This window comes from Grus americana, chromosome 9 (assembly GCF_028858705.1).
Source record: "Grus americana isolate bGruAme1 chromosome 9, bGruAme1.mat, whole genome shotgun sequence".
NCBI classification, from domain to species: Eukaryota; Metazoa; Chordata; class Aves; order Gruiformes; family Gruidae; genus Grus; species Grus americana.
The window spans coordinates 3,717,904-3,733,202 of record NC_072860.1 but is presented as its reverse complement, the minus strand read 5'-3'; the positions used below and the strand labels follow the sequence as shown (position 1 = coordinate 3,733,202).

Sequence of the window (15,299 nt, the reverse complement as noted above, 5' to 3'; positions counted from 1 at the left end):
CAATTCATTAACAATAAATAGCTCATATGACTGGAATTAACTTAATGGGTGATTTCTTCATAGTTCTGTCATTTCTAAATATTTATATGTTTATAACTACAGGTAAACACATTGCAATCCTAAAATCTGCTCTGCTTTTTTTATGTTGCAGTGTATAGTCTAACCATGTGTCTAAACCTCACGTACATGCCTGTATTTCCCAAATCATAATATAAATTTCAAACCTTAAAATTGGGTTTATACTTCTGTATAAATATGTAGCTGAACTTTGTGTATAAGAATGACATCATTGTTTCTGGAGTTACTAGCCTACATGAAAAGAAGATAATCAGAAGCAGACTTTTAAGAGGAAAATATCAAACAAAATGAATGGTTTGAACACAATATATGATGCTTTTGGGTGCTATAAACATTTTATTGTTACTTGTTTGGGAAGAACTGCATAACTCACTGGGGCTCCACAACTTGTGAGTAATGCAGCCATCTCAAAATCTAGCAGATTTATCAGTCATGGTGTTCAAATTAAAATCTGGGATCTCATTTCCTCCTAAGCCCTTATAAATTTGACCCAGTGTTTAACAATGGCTCATCTGCGTGTTTTTCCTTACACTCTTTATAAGACACAAGTTGGATTAAAAAGTGTAATGTGAAGGGAATATTTTAGTGCTGGAGCACTAAAACCTAGTTGTAACTTCTATTGTAAAATAGCGTTGGAAACTTAAGAAAACTGTCACCAATAGCAGTAATTAGAGGAGATACCATATTTCAGTCAGAGATTTTTTGCTAGAAATTAACAATTGTTGGTATTATTAATTCTGCACAGACAGCAACTCACATCTAGATGAAGCCCCAGCATGACTGCCTTGACACCGAGCCAGCCTCGCTGTGCTCTCTGACACAGGGCTATGTTTCCTCCTCCATTTACAGGCATTGCAGAGAGGCACCAGACGGTGATTTCCTGGGGTTGCCCAGCCACTCTGTGGCAATGAAGCCCACCTGCCTTTCAGCACCGGCTGACAGACCTGCCGCAGGACCCTTCTTGTGCCTTCTGGAGAGGACTCTGCTTGGGTAAGGTGATCAAGCCTGGCTGTAAGCACATCAGCCGGCCTCTGTAAGTCCTTATTGCACTGTTCCTGACCACAGCATCTCAGCCTGCTAACTGCTGCCCTACAGAGGACACTGCTGTAAGCCAGCTCCCCACCTGGCAGCTCCTGGGTCTTCCAACATTTTGCTTCATTTGTGAGACCACCGTATTGCAAATGAATTCTGCAGCAGCACTGCTGCTGGACGGAAGGCTGCCCAACCGATCAGCAGAAAGCATTTTGCTGGGAAAGTTTTCTGTAAATAACACCTCTGTTGATTTTTGCCTCAACTTCACCTATTATTATTTCCAAATTATGTGGCTGATGGTGTGCACAGGCTCCTTCCTGCCCACAGACATCATCATCCTCTCTGTGACCAGAGTACTTTCCTGTTGCATCCAGTTGTGACATTGCTTGTGGTGTCCCATGTGGCGGCCGCAGCGGGAGCAGACACATGTGGGAAGACCTACTCCTATTCCCATGCAAATTTTCTTGTTACTCATAATTGTTGTTTCAGAAAGGGAGTAGAAATCTAGACCCCGAGGAGTGCCAGGGCTCGCTGTTTGGGATTAGTATTACGGTGGCATATAAAGCGATGAGAGTGGAGTGCTTCAAGGAGCCTCAGCCGCCTCGCAGCCCACCCGGGGCCGCAGTGGGAGCGATTTAAGCGGCCACCCCGCAGGGGCCAGGGGAGCGCGGGCGAGCGGAGCGTTCCCGGCGGCGCCCGCAGCGCCGGGCCGGGGAGCCGAGGCTGGGAAAGGCTGCGGGCGGAGCCGCCAACCTGAGAGCTTGAGCGCAGTGCGGGGCCGCCGTGCCGCCGCCGCTGCCGCTCGGTGTGTGCCCGCAGCCGGGCGGGCTCGGGGCGGCGCGGGCGGCGGCGGCGCTGTGCATGCCGGGCGCGGGGCGGCGCGGGCAGGAAGCGCTCGCTCCCGGCCGAGCCGAGCCTGTGTGCAGCCGGCGGCGGGGGCGGGCACTGCCGTGCCGGTGCCGCTGGGGCTGGGGCACGGCGGAGTGCCGCGGAGGAGGCAGCGGCGGGATGGGGTTGGCTTCCTGAAGCGGGGGGAGGGCGGGAGGGGGCTGGTTTTGCATTTCGGTCCCTCTCCGCCCCCCTCCTGCCCCTCTCTCCCAAGTTCGCCGCGCTGCCGCGGCCCCTCTGGAGCGGCTGGCTGCGGGTTAGCCCCTGCCCCGCTCCCGGCGCTGCCCGCGGCGGGGCGGGCGGGGACAGCGGGGAGCCGAGGCAACCCAGGGAGCGGCCCGCCGCCCCTGGGGAGGCTCTGCTCCGGGGAGCAGTGGGGGGAGGCGGCTGGCACAGGCGCCGGATTCCGCCGCCCGCCCCCCGGCACCGCCGCCGTCTGCCCAGCGCAGGCAGCCCCGGGAGATGGTGACACATGAAGCGTGCGGGAAGGACCATGGTTGAGAGGACCAGCAAGTTCTTGCTGATCGTGGCTGTCTCGGTGTGTTTCATGCTTATCCTGTACCAGTACGTGGGGCCGGGGCTGAGTCTGAGTTCCCCCAGCGGCCGCTCCTACTCGGAGGAGCTGGACCTCTTCCCCACGCCGGACCCGCACTACGTGAAGAAGTACTACTTCCCCGTGCGGGAGCTGGAGCGGGAGCTCGCCTTCGACATGAAGGGCGAGGACGTGATCGTCTTCCTGCACATCCAGAAGACCGGCGGCACCACCTTCGGCCGCCACCTGGTGCAAAACGTGCGGCTGGAGGTGCCCTGCGACTGCCGGCCCGGGCAGAAGAAGTGCACCTGCTACCGCCCTAACCGCCGGGAGACCTGGCTCTTCTCCCGCTTCTCCACGGGCTGGAGCTGCGGGCTGCACGCCGACTGGACCGAGCTCACCAACTGCGTGCCCGGAGTGCTGGACCGCCGGGAGAGCGCCGCCGCCAAGACGCCCAGGTACCGGCCCGCCGCCGTGTCCCCCTTCCCCGCGGCCCCTCGGGCCGCGCACGCCTCCGCCCGCCGCCGCTGGCCCGAGTCCTTCCACTGTTGAGCCCCCGCTCCCTGTGCGTTGCAGTGTGCCGCTAACGTGCTGTGCCCCAGCCAGCCCTGAACCTTTCCTCAGCCGGTTCACCTGTCCTCCCCTCCCGTCCTCCAGGCTGTGCCCTGCACCTTCCCTCTGCATTCCTAGACAAGTACACTGCTTTTTCCCTCCCACGTACCTAGTACACTGAACCCTCAGCCCATGGGCTTCTGCTCTAGCAGCCTCTGTGGACCCCTTAGCAAGCCTACGTATATGTGCCACTTTCTTTTCTAAGCATTTCGTTTTTATCTCAGAGCTCGCTTGCCACCTTTTAGCTCGCATTACACCGTACCATAGTCTCAAGCTTGCCTTTGTAATCAACTTTGCCCTAACCTGTGCACCCCTTTTTCTTTTAGCTGAAATTGTGCCCCGGTGCAACTGAGGAGAGGCACACCAGCTCACCACTCCTCATGCTTACCCCCTCGTCTTGTCCTCCTTGTCTGCCTGATAGTTTTTTGTACGTTGCAGAAACCATCCTTTAAACACTTTCACATGTTCCTTGCTGCTTATTTTGATGGGAGACCTGAGATGAAATCTCTTAGGGAAAGGAGCTACCTTGTACATGTTCCTTGTGTCTCCCTCATCTGTGCACCAAGCAAGAGGCAGAGCCATCCTAAAGCACCCCTCTGCATCCCCGTTGAACACCCAGTGTATTTTTGCCCTCTTACCCCATTATCTCTCTGCTTTCGTCTCTTTGTAAATGATAAGCTTCAGAGGAATTTTCTGTTTGAAGTACTCCAGTAAAAACAGTGGCTTATATCAAGATATTCAAAGATTATGTTCTTTTTGCTCAGTATACCTTTGTGTCTTTCGTTTCAGGAGACAGGTTTTTTTTAATTGATGAACATTTTTCTAACGCCACGCACACCTTCCTTGACATATCTGCGTTTTTATTATGATACTTTGTAATCTGTTTGCCTTAAAGTTTCATTCTTAAAGGTGTCCAAGATCTTATGCTAATGTTTGCTTATGCCATATGCTTTATTTATATGCATGTTGTTAATACCATACATAATCCCGTTAGTGAAAAGTGGCCTTTAAAAAGGTGTGTTTTAGTATCATAACTGTTTTTTCTCTCAATTTTTAAAAGAGATTTTTAATCATTTTTCTTTCATTGGAGCTGTGTGTGATTGCTAGGGTTCTTTATTGTCTGTGTCATGATTGCTGCTGTTTTCAACCCGTTTCACTGTTAGTCATCCAAGTACTATGCTCAGATTGCTGTCATGCTGCCTGACCCAGGAGCAGCAACCTGAAGTATGTATCTAAAGGGCTGAGTATTTAGGCTTTCCTGTGGTCTCTTATTAATAAGGTGCTTGAAGACACCTATGAGTAAAATATCCTCAGCCTGTCTAGTTGCTGTTGAGATTTTAGTGAAGTGTCGTAAGGAAAAATGCACAAAGTTCAAATCTGATTTAAAAAAGAAACAAAAAATTACCCGTTTTATGAACCTTGGCAGTTGGCTAGCAAACCATTAACTTTATATGAAGACCAGGTCTTTATATAAATGAATTTTCTCAGTGCCTTGTGTGCTTCCGTGTGTAATTTTGTACTCAGATCTGCTATGTGTTCAATATTTAACTGTCTCGTCCTACTTAGCAGTTGGTTTTTGTTTGTATAGGTACCTGAGAACAGGGCACTTCAGGTTGCGAAGCAGCAATTAAATTCCTCACTGCAACTCATAGGAAGTTGAGAACCAGAAGCCTATTGCCTCATCTCAAATGCTTGTAAATAAGATTTTGTTTGCCGTTTGTTTTGGAACATCAGGAACTATATGCTTCTATATGCTTTTTAACTGTCTTGATTTTAGATGTGCAGGAAAAATAGTTAATCCTGTCCTATTCCCTCATGTCTCTGCATATCCAGAAATAGTTTTGCTAATGTGGTCTCTTTATTTCTCTTAAATCTAAATTAGAACTTCATTTTCAGCAGTGTAAGAACTATGATGTGTAAGTTTTAGATAATCTAATGTTTATCACCTTGGTCTCTTAAACAAAAGATGGTTTTGGTGCAATGAACAGCTGCTGGTTATTTTAATAATACTGCCCTAGGATACTGCTCTGTTGAACTGCAGTCCAGTTTAGTAGGCATCTTCTCCAAACTATTATTTCTTTCATGTCTAAGAAAATTGCCAATAAGAGATAGGCAATGCTTGTTTAAAATAAAAATTTGATGGATTTTCTTTGTTAGAAAAAGTATAGTCTTGTATTATGTCCTTTACACTAAGAACAATATAACTTTATTTCTTGATTGTGAATGTTGCATCTCTTAGGTTGAAACAGGGCATAAGGCATATGCTAGAGAGGCCACTGTTTTATCATGGAACTGAACTATGAAAATATCTATCTTTCTAAAGAGAAGAGAAAGAAAAAAGAAAAAAAAATGTAGCAGCAAACAACTATTCCGGCAGGGTTCACTCAGATTCTAATATTATCCACTCTGGGTTTTGCAGTACAGTCTTCAAACTCAGCTTTTAAACCTAATGTACTGGCCTCTGCATTAGCTACTTAATGCAAAGTTTAAACCTTTGTTCTTCCGACTATATGTTTATCCCCCAAAACAAAACAGCTGACTTGTGATTACAAATAAATCTACCTTCTAGTGAATGTTGGAAAGCATGAAGGTCATTTGGTATTGCCCACATGTACAAATCATGAGCTTAAAGCTGTTAACTTTGTAAGGAATGCAGTTTTATCACTGCACGGTGCCCTATTGCACTACATTCCATAACCTGTGCATGGTACATAAATTTACAATGCAATTGCTCTTTTTATTGTTCTGCTGTTCTGTGTTAGACTTAATGATTAGGAGCCCTAGACTGCCAAAGACTGCAAATTTTTTTTTCTTTCTTTCTTTCTTTTGCATTGATATAGTAAGCAGTTAGAGATGGGTGGTTTAGCTCTAATGGGTCAGCACTCTTGGAAAAAAAACCAAAACCAAACTCTACTGGTTCCCACCCCTCTCCCCCCAGCTAGCGACTTTCCCCATTTCCCTGTTGTGTATTCAAAATACTTCTGGACAAGCACTTCTTGAAGCAAATGTTATCTTTTATACACAGCCAGTAAAAGAAAGAGATTGATTTGTTTGTGGGCTGTAAAACTTGGGACTCCAAGGAACTCTGAAGCTGGCTACGTTTATCAGTTAAGTCACTTAGCTGCACTTCTCTTCATGGCTTTAGTAGAGGGCACATTCCAAGATTTTGGGAATGGAGGCCTATTTATTCCTTGTACTGTTAGGCGTAAATAACTGCTTTTTTTAAAAAGCACATAATACTAGGATGCGTGCCTTGAGTCATCATGATGATACTTCAGAAAGCAGAGGCTAAGCAGTTTCTGTGAACTGCTCCCTTAAATTTGTCTCACCGAAAACTGCAAGAGATCTAATCTCTTCAGCTGATTCTGAAAAAAAGCCAAACTTGGTTCTTTAATTTGACTTCCAGAATTAGAAAGAAATCTATGAAGTGATCCATTAGTAACTTCTCCCTCTCCTCCGTTGAAGGACTGAATAAAAGCCCTTAGAGGTGTTGGAAAGGTTCCCTTGTTAGCCCCTACAAGAAATGTGATTCAGTGCCCTTCTGGCTGCATCCTTCTTCCGTGCTCCCAATACAAGAGCAGAGCTAGGTGTTCTGAAGTTGTCCTTGTAGGACACTTCATGCGTGAGCTTGACTCTAATGTAACGTGCTGCAGGAACAATAAAACAAATAAATTATGCTGAAGGAATTCTATGTGCTTCCTCTCCTACCTCTTCTCAAAAAAAAAAGCCACGAAAACAAAACCAAAGAACTCAGGCTTTGTTGCTATCCTACTGGTTTTTTCTGCCTCATGAAAACAAGAGCATCTAAGCTGGCATTTTCCTGAAGACACGTTACTCATGTGGAAAGGGTTTTAAGGCACGCAGCTCCTTTAAAACTACAGTTCATGCAAGCTGCCTGTTGCTGTGGAGAACCCATGTACTTGGTAGAGTTTTGGAAGGGCATTGCTGGCTCTGTGCTCCCCCAGCTCACACGCATGCTCTGCCTTCTGGTACGCTGTTTCAAGCACCAGGTAGGGTTTTTAAATTTTTTTTTTTTTTTAATGAGCCGCCTCAAGACACTAGCTTAGTCTTGGCTTTGTGTATGTGTTTCTGTGCTAGTCTGTCACTGAAGTTTGGTTTCTGAGTTCATCTATGGACAAAAAAAATTACAAAAGTATTCTTTAGTGATTTAAAAAGCATGTGCATGCTTCTAATGTCAATATTTTTTCTCAAGATTTCATATGCTTTAGAAATAAAAAAATTGTAATCCACATACTTTTATGTAAGAAATCTATGGCAGGTTAGTAAAACCTGCTGTTAAACAGATCAGTCCAAGTTTTAGAATGTCTCTGATAAGCTATTTACAGCTTATGTTTTGGGTAGTTGGTTTTTGTTGTGGGTTTTGGTTGTTTTTTTTTTTTTAAAGAAACAATTAACAGGGCTCAGCAGTTTGTTAGTTTGATTTTTCTGAAGTGTGAACTTTCACAGCTTCCAACCACATAATCTGTCCCTTTGCAGGGATCTGTTCTTGATGAGGTTTTTATTATATGTGTGCTTAGGAGCTGCAGAGACAAGTTGTCAAGAGACCAACTGTTGGAGAATGAAAGACTTTACCAAAACATTTTTACAATATTAGCACTTTTTGAAAGCTTAGGCTTATCATTCTTTGTGGATCTGTGTGTGCTGGGGGTTGTGAAATACCTGTCTGCTGGGAGCAAGGGACATTTATTCCCCTCACCAGTTCAGCTCAGACTAGTTTCTCTTCAAGATTGGTGGGGAAATATCAATATAAAGCTATTTTCAGTAGCCTGGTTGTTCTCTCAAATCCTTAGCATGTGGAGTATTTTAAAGCCTGCTAGTCTGATATGAAACCTTTTGCACCTGTTTGTGCTCACCCATAAAGCCAGGTTGGTCTTTCACAGCCAAATAATTCCGAAGGGCGGATAGTTTTGTAGTGAAAATCTTTAAATTTGACGTAGTAACTAAAAGTAGCTGAAGGTTGGAACTCTTCAAATAGCTGCCTTAAGTTTGAGGTGCTGTATTTATCTGAGCTTAAGACTTTGACTAGCACACCAGGTTTAAATTTTACTATCTTTTTCTTTTGTTGGCAAAGCCAAAGGATGTGTCCTTAGATATGTCCCTGCCTAAGTGTATACTTATACTGACCTGATTTTGCAAAACTATGTATTTGGCTGTTTTTCATTAATCTTTAAACAAAAGTTGCATCATAACATAGCAATGTTTTTTTTCTGCTTAGAAGTTTGCAAACACTCTTTACCTAGACTTCACATTTTGCCTTTTTGTCCTTATTCTGTCCCACTCTACAAATAAAAATGTATGCTATTCTAAGTAAAACCTTTGATAACCACCTTTTTAAAAAAACCCCACAACACAACAATTTAGAAACAATTACTTTAAAAGAGCTGGCTTGAATTTTACTAATAACTGAACTGGATGCTTTGATATATACTCCCAGTGTAAGGACAGTCTTTAAGGAATGATCCACTGTAAATGCACAGCTGATGTATTCCACCACACTAGTGCATGTATATTTTTTGAGGTTAATTACTTGGACATTACAGTGTGTAACACTTTGTGTGAAACATCTTGACCAAAGCAATGCCATGCCCTGTTTTCAAGGCTCTGCTGAATGGTCCTCTTCTGTCAGTTTGAGAAGCCAAATAGAGGCCCTGTTCTCTAGCACTCATTGAGCAGTTTTAGTGTGCGCATATCTCTTCCAAACTAATGTGATCTTGAGCAATGCCACTTGTGAACTTTATGTTGCATCTTGAAAGAATTCTGTGATTTAAGAAAATTGGTGTGATTTAAGAAAATTGGAGTTCATTAGTGCTGTAGGGGCTTTAGGGGAAAAATAGTGTGATCTGCAAGTAAGTGAATTTGATGTCACCTGACAGAACAGCTGCAGACTTACCTAGTGTGGCTGGGTGTGTGTGGTGAGGCCTCTTCCCTGCAGGACACTGGTGAAGGTCTTTAGTTGGATATTAGGATGTGACCTGGAGGAGGTCGTATACCTCTTAAGAAAGCACTGCTAGAGGAGATTATTTTATAACTTGGAGATTATTGCAATACTGCCTTCCCTCTGGGCCATCTGTTCCTTCTAGGAAGGAGGAAGAGATTAGCCTCCTCTTGTGGCCTCTTCATTCATCGATTTGCAGGGTTAGACTTAATGGATTTGTCTAGCAGTCAGCAGAAGCTTTTGGCTGCCTGTTTTAGAAATTGGAGGAGTGTAACCTGGGACCTGTCTTCTAGAAGGTAATTCAGGATATGCAGGCCTGGAGTTACTGAAGAAAACTTCTTTGTGAGTTCGTTTCATAGGTGAAATTTATGTTGTGCCTTATCTGAGTCATATTTGTACGCAATGCCCACGCTTCCTGCTCTCACCAGAGTCCTAGATGACTCCTTGCCAACATGTTCCTAACCCAAATGTTAGTCACAGCAGCGACAAGCAGAGCCACAGAAGAATCATGATAGAGATTAGTCAAAGGGGGTTTGTGGTTGTGGCTGTGGTATTCTAGTTACTTTGACCTGGAAGCAAAGAGTGACTGTACAGATAGAGCACACCTGCCTTTAAATTCAGTTAGGAATATCAGGCTTATTGAATGTATTGCACACATTCTGAGTCTCCCTACTGTGCTTCCTGCTGTCTTTTACAGGTTATGGCTTTTCTACATCTCAAAAAGTGGGAAAGCAGCAGGGACAATTGCCTTAAGTCAGTCATAGAACCAAGGTCACTGCTTTGTGTGTGTCTCTATTTTAAACTTCCAGTTATTTGGCAGCAACTTTACCAAATTTGTGGTAGTAATACTTTAAATAGGTAATACTTTGTCAGTGAACACTTGGGCTTGGACTTGCTTGAGAAAGCCAAAGTGGCATAGTATAACTCTACAAAGCTTATATTTATTTATGCTTGTATTTCCAGGAAGTATTAGAGCAGAGAGAAATTTTCCATTATTGACTGAAAGTGTGCTTTGTCAAGCAAAGACAAAGCATGGTCTTGAATTCCTAATAATCATAATTGTGACAGCTGCCGAGTCAAGATTTTTTTGATAGTCTTGCTTGATGTAGATGGAAGGGAATGATACCTAAACATCAGAAGCAAATGTCTTCCTGAACAAAGCTGTTAGTGATAGTGTGTTTAAATAGTATGTGAAGCACGGGAGGAACATAGAGCTATAGTAGTCCGTTACAAATTCTCTTGTTTCTGAAATGGTGGTTGACCTTAAAAAGAAGCCAAAAAAATTCTACTTTTTTGTAAAGGAATTAAAGTAAGAATTGATGAGGAAAATATAACCACTAGCATAGATTCAAAGTGACACAGTTTCTGTAATCAGCGTTGTTTGTATCTTTGTTCACGATTCTATTTCCGTAACAGAGTACTCTGCTGAAAATCCAGTCTGAGAATCTCTCTGAAGAGTCCTTTGGAGATTATTGCCATAAAGACACAAAGAGCCTTAAACACCTCTGTACTGTAATATGTCAAGTTTCAGATCGGAAGACGATGCTTCAGATAGTCTTGTGTGTTACTGCCAAAGGAGGAGCTATTTACCAATGCACGGCTGGTGGAGCCTGAGATCTCTGATGACTGGAAAAAGTGTTTTCAGGAAAGGCCTGTGCAGAGAGAGGTCATTAAACAAAAAGCACATCACATACTTCATAGAGGTTAGTTGTTTCTGCTTGTATTAAATGGCATACATCCATTCTCATTTCTATGCGTAACCTCAGAACTGTGATACGCTAGACTAAATGCTGCTTCATTCCTACAAACTGCTGAGTAGAGCTAAGGATATGAAATATTCTGGGGCATGTCTGTTCTGATGATGCGTCCAGAAAGAATTAAGAAACTCCTGTTGTCCACATCGAACTGTAACCTGAATTTCTTAGCAGTAGTTATTATATAGCTCTTTCACCTGTATATCTCAAAGCCTCTTACAAGGTATATAGCACATAGCACCTGGTTCACAACCTAAAACAACTCTTAAATGGTCTGTCTTAGAGCTGGCTTTGACCATAAATTTCAGACTTATATGTTAATGTACAGATCTTTCCTGTCCAGTGGCTTTGTCTCTTTCAGAAGCAACTGATTTCTGAGCGTGTTATTACTACTTTGTACTTCCCTTCCTTCTCCCTATTAATGGCAAATTCCACATAATAGCTCACGTATGTTTTTATAGAGGAAATATTTCACAATTTCCTGCCAATTTAAACAAGAAAACAGTGATTTGCAATTAACTTTTTATGGTTTGACTCTGTATTTTGCTTCATAACTAATCTCCAGCCTATTAAGCAGAGAATCTTTGATTATACCTCACTGCAGATTGAAATATCATCATTCCTTTTATGGAGCTCTTCTATGCAAGGGGGGAGACCTCTGAGCTTCCTGAGCTGCCTTCACATTTTTGTTTTTAAAATATACCAAAATTCCTTTTTGGTTAATATTAATCTTGAAGTACTAACATGACGATTTAAGATTTTTTCTGGCCAAATAGCATTGCTTAGAGTTTCAAAATGCCCGGTGATTTTTCATTGTCTAATTTCAGGTATTTTGAAAGGGGCCTGCTTTCTGGACAAGTGCTAAAGAAGTAAAAGTGCTGTCTTCTAAAAACTCCTTCCACATATTGGAGTTACTTTACATATTAGCCTTAGTTTTTGTGCTACTTAGACATACATGTGTATAAGATTCCTGATTACAGGAGAATATTCAGTGACTTTTGAAAGAAGATTTTGTGAAGAGCCTGCATTGTTCATTCCTTTTTTATCTTAAACGGCTTAAAGAAAAAAGTCTTTTTTGTATTTTTTTTCTCTCAGGTCTCAGAAAATAAATACAAATGTCCAAACACATACTGTAAAAATAGAAATTACTTTTTTGTTTAAACTAACAGCTCTTGCTGCTGTGACCCCCTTGCTCTCAGTAAAGATTTTAGTTAGGATACCTGTGACCCTATATCAAAGTGTTGGGAAAAAAAATCAATGCCTCATAGCTAAGACAAACAGCAGCAGCATGCTGACTCACCAGTTTCTTGGCAGGCTTTGCTTTCCTAGTGGAGATGGGGAAAGAACAAGGAGCACAAGAATCACAGAGTATAATCATAATCAGTCAACCATCCCTTCTGTTAACATGCCTTAAATCATAAAAGACAGGATTACCTACTTCTGTTCTTTGCCTCTTTCTCTTCTTTTTCTTGCCACCTGTATCTTTTTTTAGGTCTTTGAAAGAGAAAAAGACAGATGTATCTTGTGTAGTTCTGCAATGAGGAAGATTGAACAGATTTATCCTGTCTGCTGAAGCAAGTACAGTAGGAGTCATTAGATGAAAACCCCCATTAAGGGAAATACTTCATCCATCGTATACTGTGCAGGAAAGCCGGTACATATGCATAGGAGCCCTTTCAGCTGAGGAAGTGCCTTAGCATCTTTGCTGGGGGGACAAAACTGGAACTTCTTGCTTGAAGCATCTGAGTGAAGTTTCCATCACTTTTTGTACTGTTGTAGTTGTTGGTGTTATTCATAACACATCCAAAATAAATAATCTTGAGCCTTTTTTTGCCCTGCAGTTTTCCTTTGATTTATTTTACCAGATTTCCATACACATTTACAAATGACAGCTTCTTTCTAGTGTATACATAGCCTGACTCCAGTAGAACCTTAGACCTGGCCAAAGACTTCACCCATTATTGTAGTGAGGTCCTGTATTTTTAACAACCATATTGTGTTACATGTATCAGGATTCCTACTGTTGCTACTGGGAGCTTTGATTTTTAAATGTAGTATTATGCTAAAGACTAATGACTCAGTATCGTCCTTCTTTACTCAAGCCATTGTTTTGGGCACAGCATTCAGTCCGGCTCTTTCTCTTGTGCTTTGCAGACAGGCTTTGTCTAGGCAATGTGTTATTTCTTCATAATATCTGAACAACCTATATTTTCCATCCCCTGAACTTACACTTTCCTCTAGGCTGGCATGTTCTTGCACCTTGATTACTTCAATACTATTTTCCTGAACTTGATAAATTAAATCTTCCTCTTTCACTTTAGAGATCTCTTACTGCAGACTGTTTGTGATGGAAATGGTCATTCTCCAGTACTGCGAACCCCATGTGTTCCAGAATATGAAAAGAAAATCCATGAATCTATTTTCAAATGCTGGTTATGTCATGAGATTTTTATTTGGGTTTTCTTTTTGTTCTGATTCTTGGACCTTTTTTAATAGGTCAGAAAGTTTTAGGCTTACAAAATGTAACTATGCCAACATCAGAAACAACTGTTAATCTTAACAGTCAAATTTAATACAGTCGTACACTCAAATCTTTTGAATGAGTTATTGCTGTCTTAGGATGAGCCTCTTAACACTACTCAGAAAGGGTTCTTTTCATGACTTTTACTAAATTGGATGAAGCTGACAAATGTTTATGTAGCAAACATGTATTACAGTAACTCCAAATTAGCCAATTACTATTTTGAGCAGTTACACTTTAATAGCCAGGTACCAGTTTTCAACCCCAAGTGTTCAGTAGTCAGGCTCCAAGCAGAAAAGTGGGCTAGCAGTTTATATGAGAGCATCATTTTCTTTTTTTAAGAAAATGCTAGCTCCAAATATTGAAATGATAAAACAAAAATCACCAAATGGTACATGAGTTCTGATTTAAAAAAAAATAGCCCTGTCATTGACTGTTTCTAATAAGAGACGGCTAGCTATAGACTCTTACTTGTGACTTGAGTATGTCAAAAAGGAACTGAAAAAACAGCTGCCACAATTGTATTAGTATGAATTCAGGTTTGGTCATACATTAGGAGGACTGATGTGACTCCCACCAAAAAGGGAGCATCAGGAAGTTGTTCCGTGGCAGGAGGAGTTGTACTTCTGGTTGTAAAAGGAGCATTTGAGGTTGGAGACAGAAGAAAAACTAGATAAGCAGTCCATAATTGAGGATGAGGAGAAAAGAAAAAACCACACATACCTTGTGTTGACTAGGATTTTTCAGGTATTAGATGGTTTGTTAGTTACCAATAAAGTTTTTTGTTAAATAATCAAAAAAGTCTTTGATCTTAGTGAAGACAGTTTGAATTTCTTGCCTTTCTTTCCACGAGATTTCTTTACCTTGGGAGTTCTGTAGGATTTGATGCGGAAACTGTGTGTAATTATTTAAAGGAATAATACTGGGTTGTGACATGCAAGAAAAACACTTGAAAAGTTTAGTATGAATAAATATAGTATATAAGACATCTAGCTTAGTAGATTTTAAAGGCATTTGTCCCTGGCTTCTAAAACATATTTAGATCTTTTAACTGGCAACTGCTAAGAATATATTCTTATAATATGATTTAGGCAACTCTTTGGAAGAATAATTTGGCAAGTTCTGTGTAACTTTTAAACTTTTTCCTCAGTGTGTTTGTTGCCTTGAGACACCTGAAAAGGTCGTGGATTTGCCTTCAGCTAGTCTGAAGGTTTTTTATGTTGTGACATGTTGCTTACAGCAGCTTCTGTGATGTAGCAATGCATTAAAGAAAGGTGTCATTCCCTGAAAGCCTAATCAAAGCTCAAGGGAGGTCTCAAAAATCACAATTAGTGCTTTGAAATGGATTAACTTGCAGTGGCTGTGTTGTAGAAGTTTTATACAGTCCTTTCAGTTTTCTCAGTTCAGGAAACAGGTTCCGATGTGATAAGCTAGTGACATGGTAAACGAGTGAATCAGTGTGGCCAAACATGGTGTTGAGTGAGGGAGAAGAATGACATATCCTTGCTGCCTGGAGGTGGCTGGCTTTGCCTGCCCTGGAGTATCCTGCTTGCTCAAGCAGGGGCTGAAGCCGTATTGCTTTCATGGGCCTGTCGGTCAGGTGTTTGCATCTGTCAGGTCCTCCTTGAATTTCCTTTTCCCAGAAACATTGCTGAAGAGTTCTCTGGATTATGCTGATGCCAGTGGTTCTTATCTAGGTGTTAGCCTGCCCGTGATGACAGTTCCTGGTAAGAAATATTCCTGTAGTTAGCTGAAAGGTTTCCACAGTACTTGTAACAGTAGCTGCCAACAGGAGAAATGTACGTGTTCTGTCTGAGCCTTTGAAATTGGTTGATGAAAATAGTTTTGTTTAATAGGATTTCACCAACTGGAAAGCAGTAGGGAATTGTCCATTGTCCATCCCATTTCCATCCCAGCTAAAGGCCC

General features: G+C 42.2%; 1 protein-coding gene across 1 annotated transcript in view; it reads left to right on the top strand.

Moving 5' to 3' along the window:
- The first annotated feature begins 2,023 nt into the window (after positions 1–2,023).
- HS6ST1 (heparan sulfate 6-O-sulfotransferase 1) overlaps positions 2,024–15,299 on the top strand; it is a 194,751-nt gene continuing 181,475 nt past the window's right edge. The window contains exon 1 of the mRNA XM_054835565.1: positions 2,024–2,988. Coding sequence (XP_054691540.1) covers positions 2,471–2,988 — 518 coding nt within the window. The 5' untranslated portion in view covers positions 2,024–2,470. The remainder of the gene's footprint in view (positions 2,989–15,299) is intronic.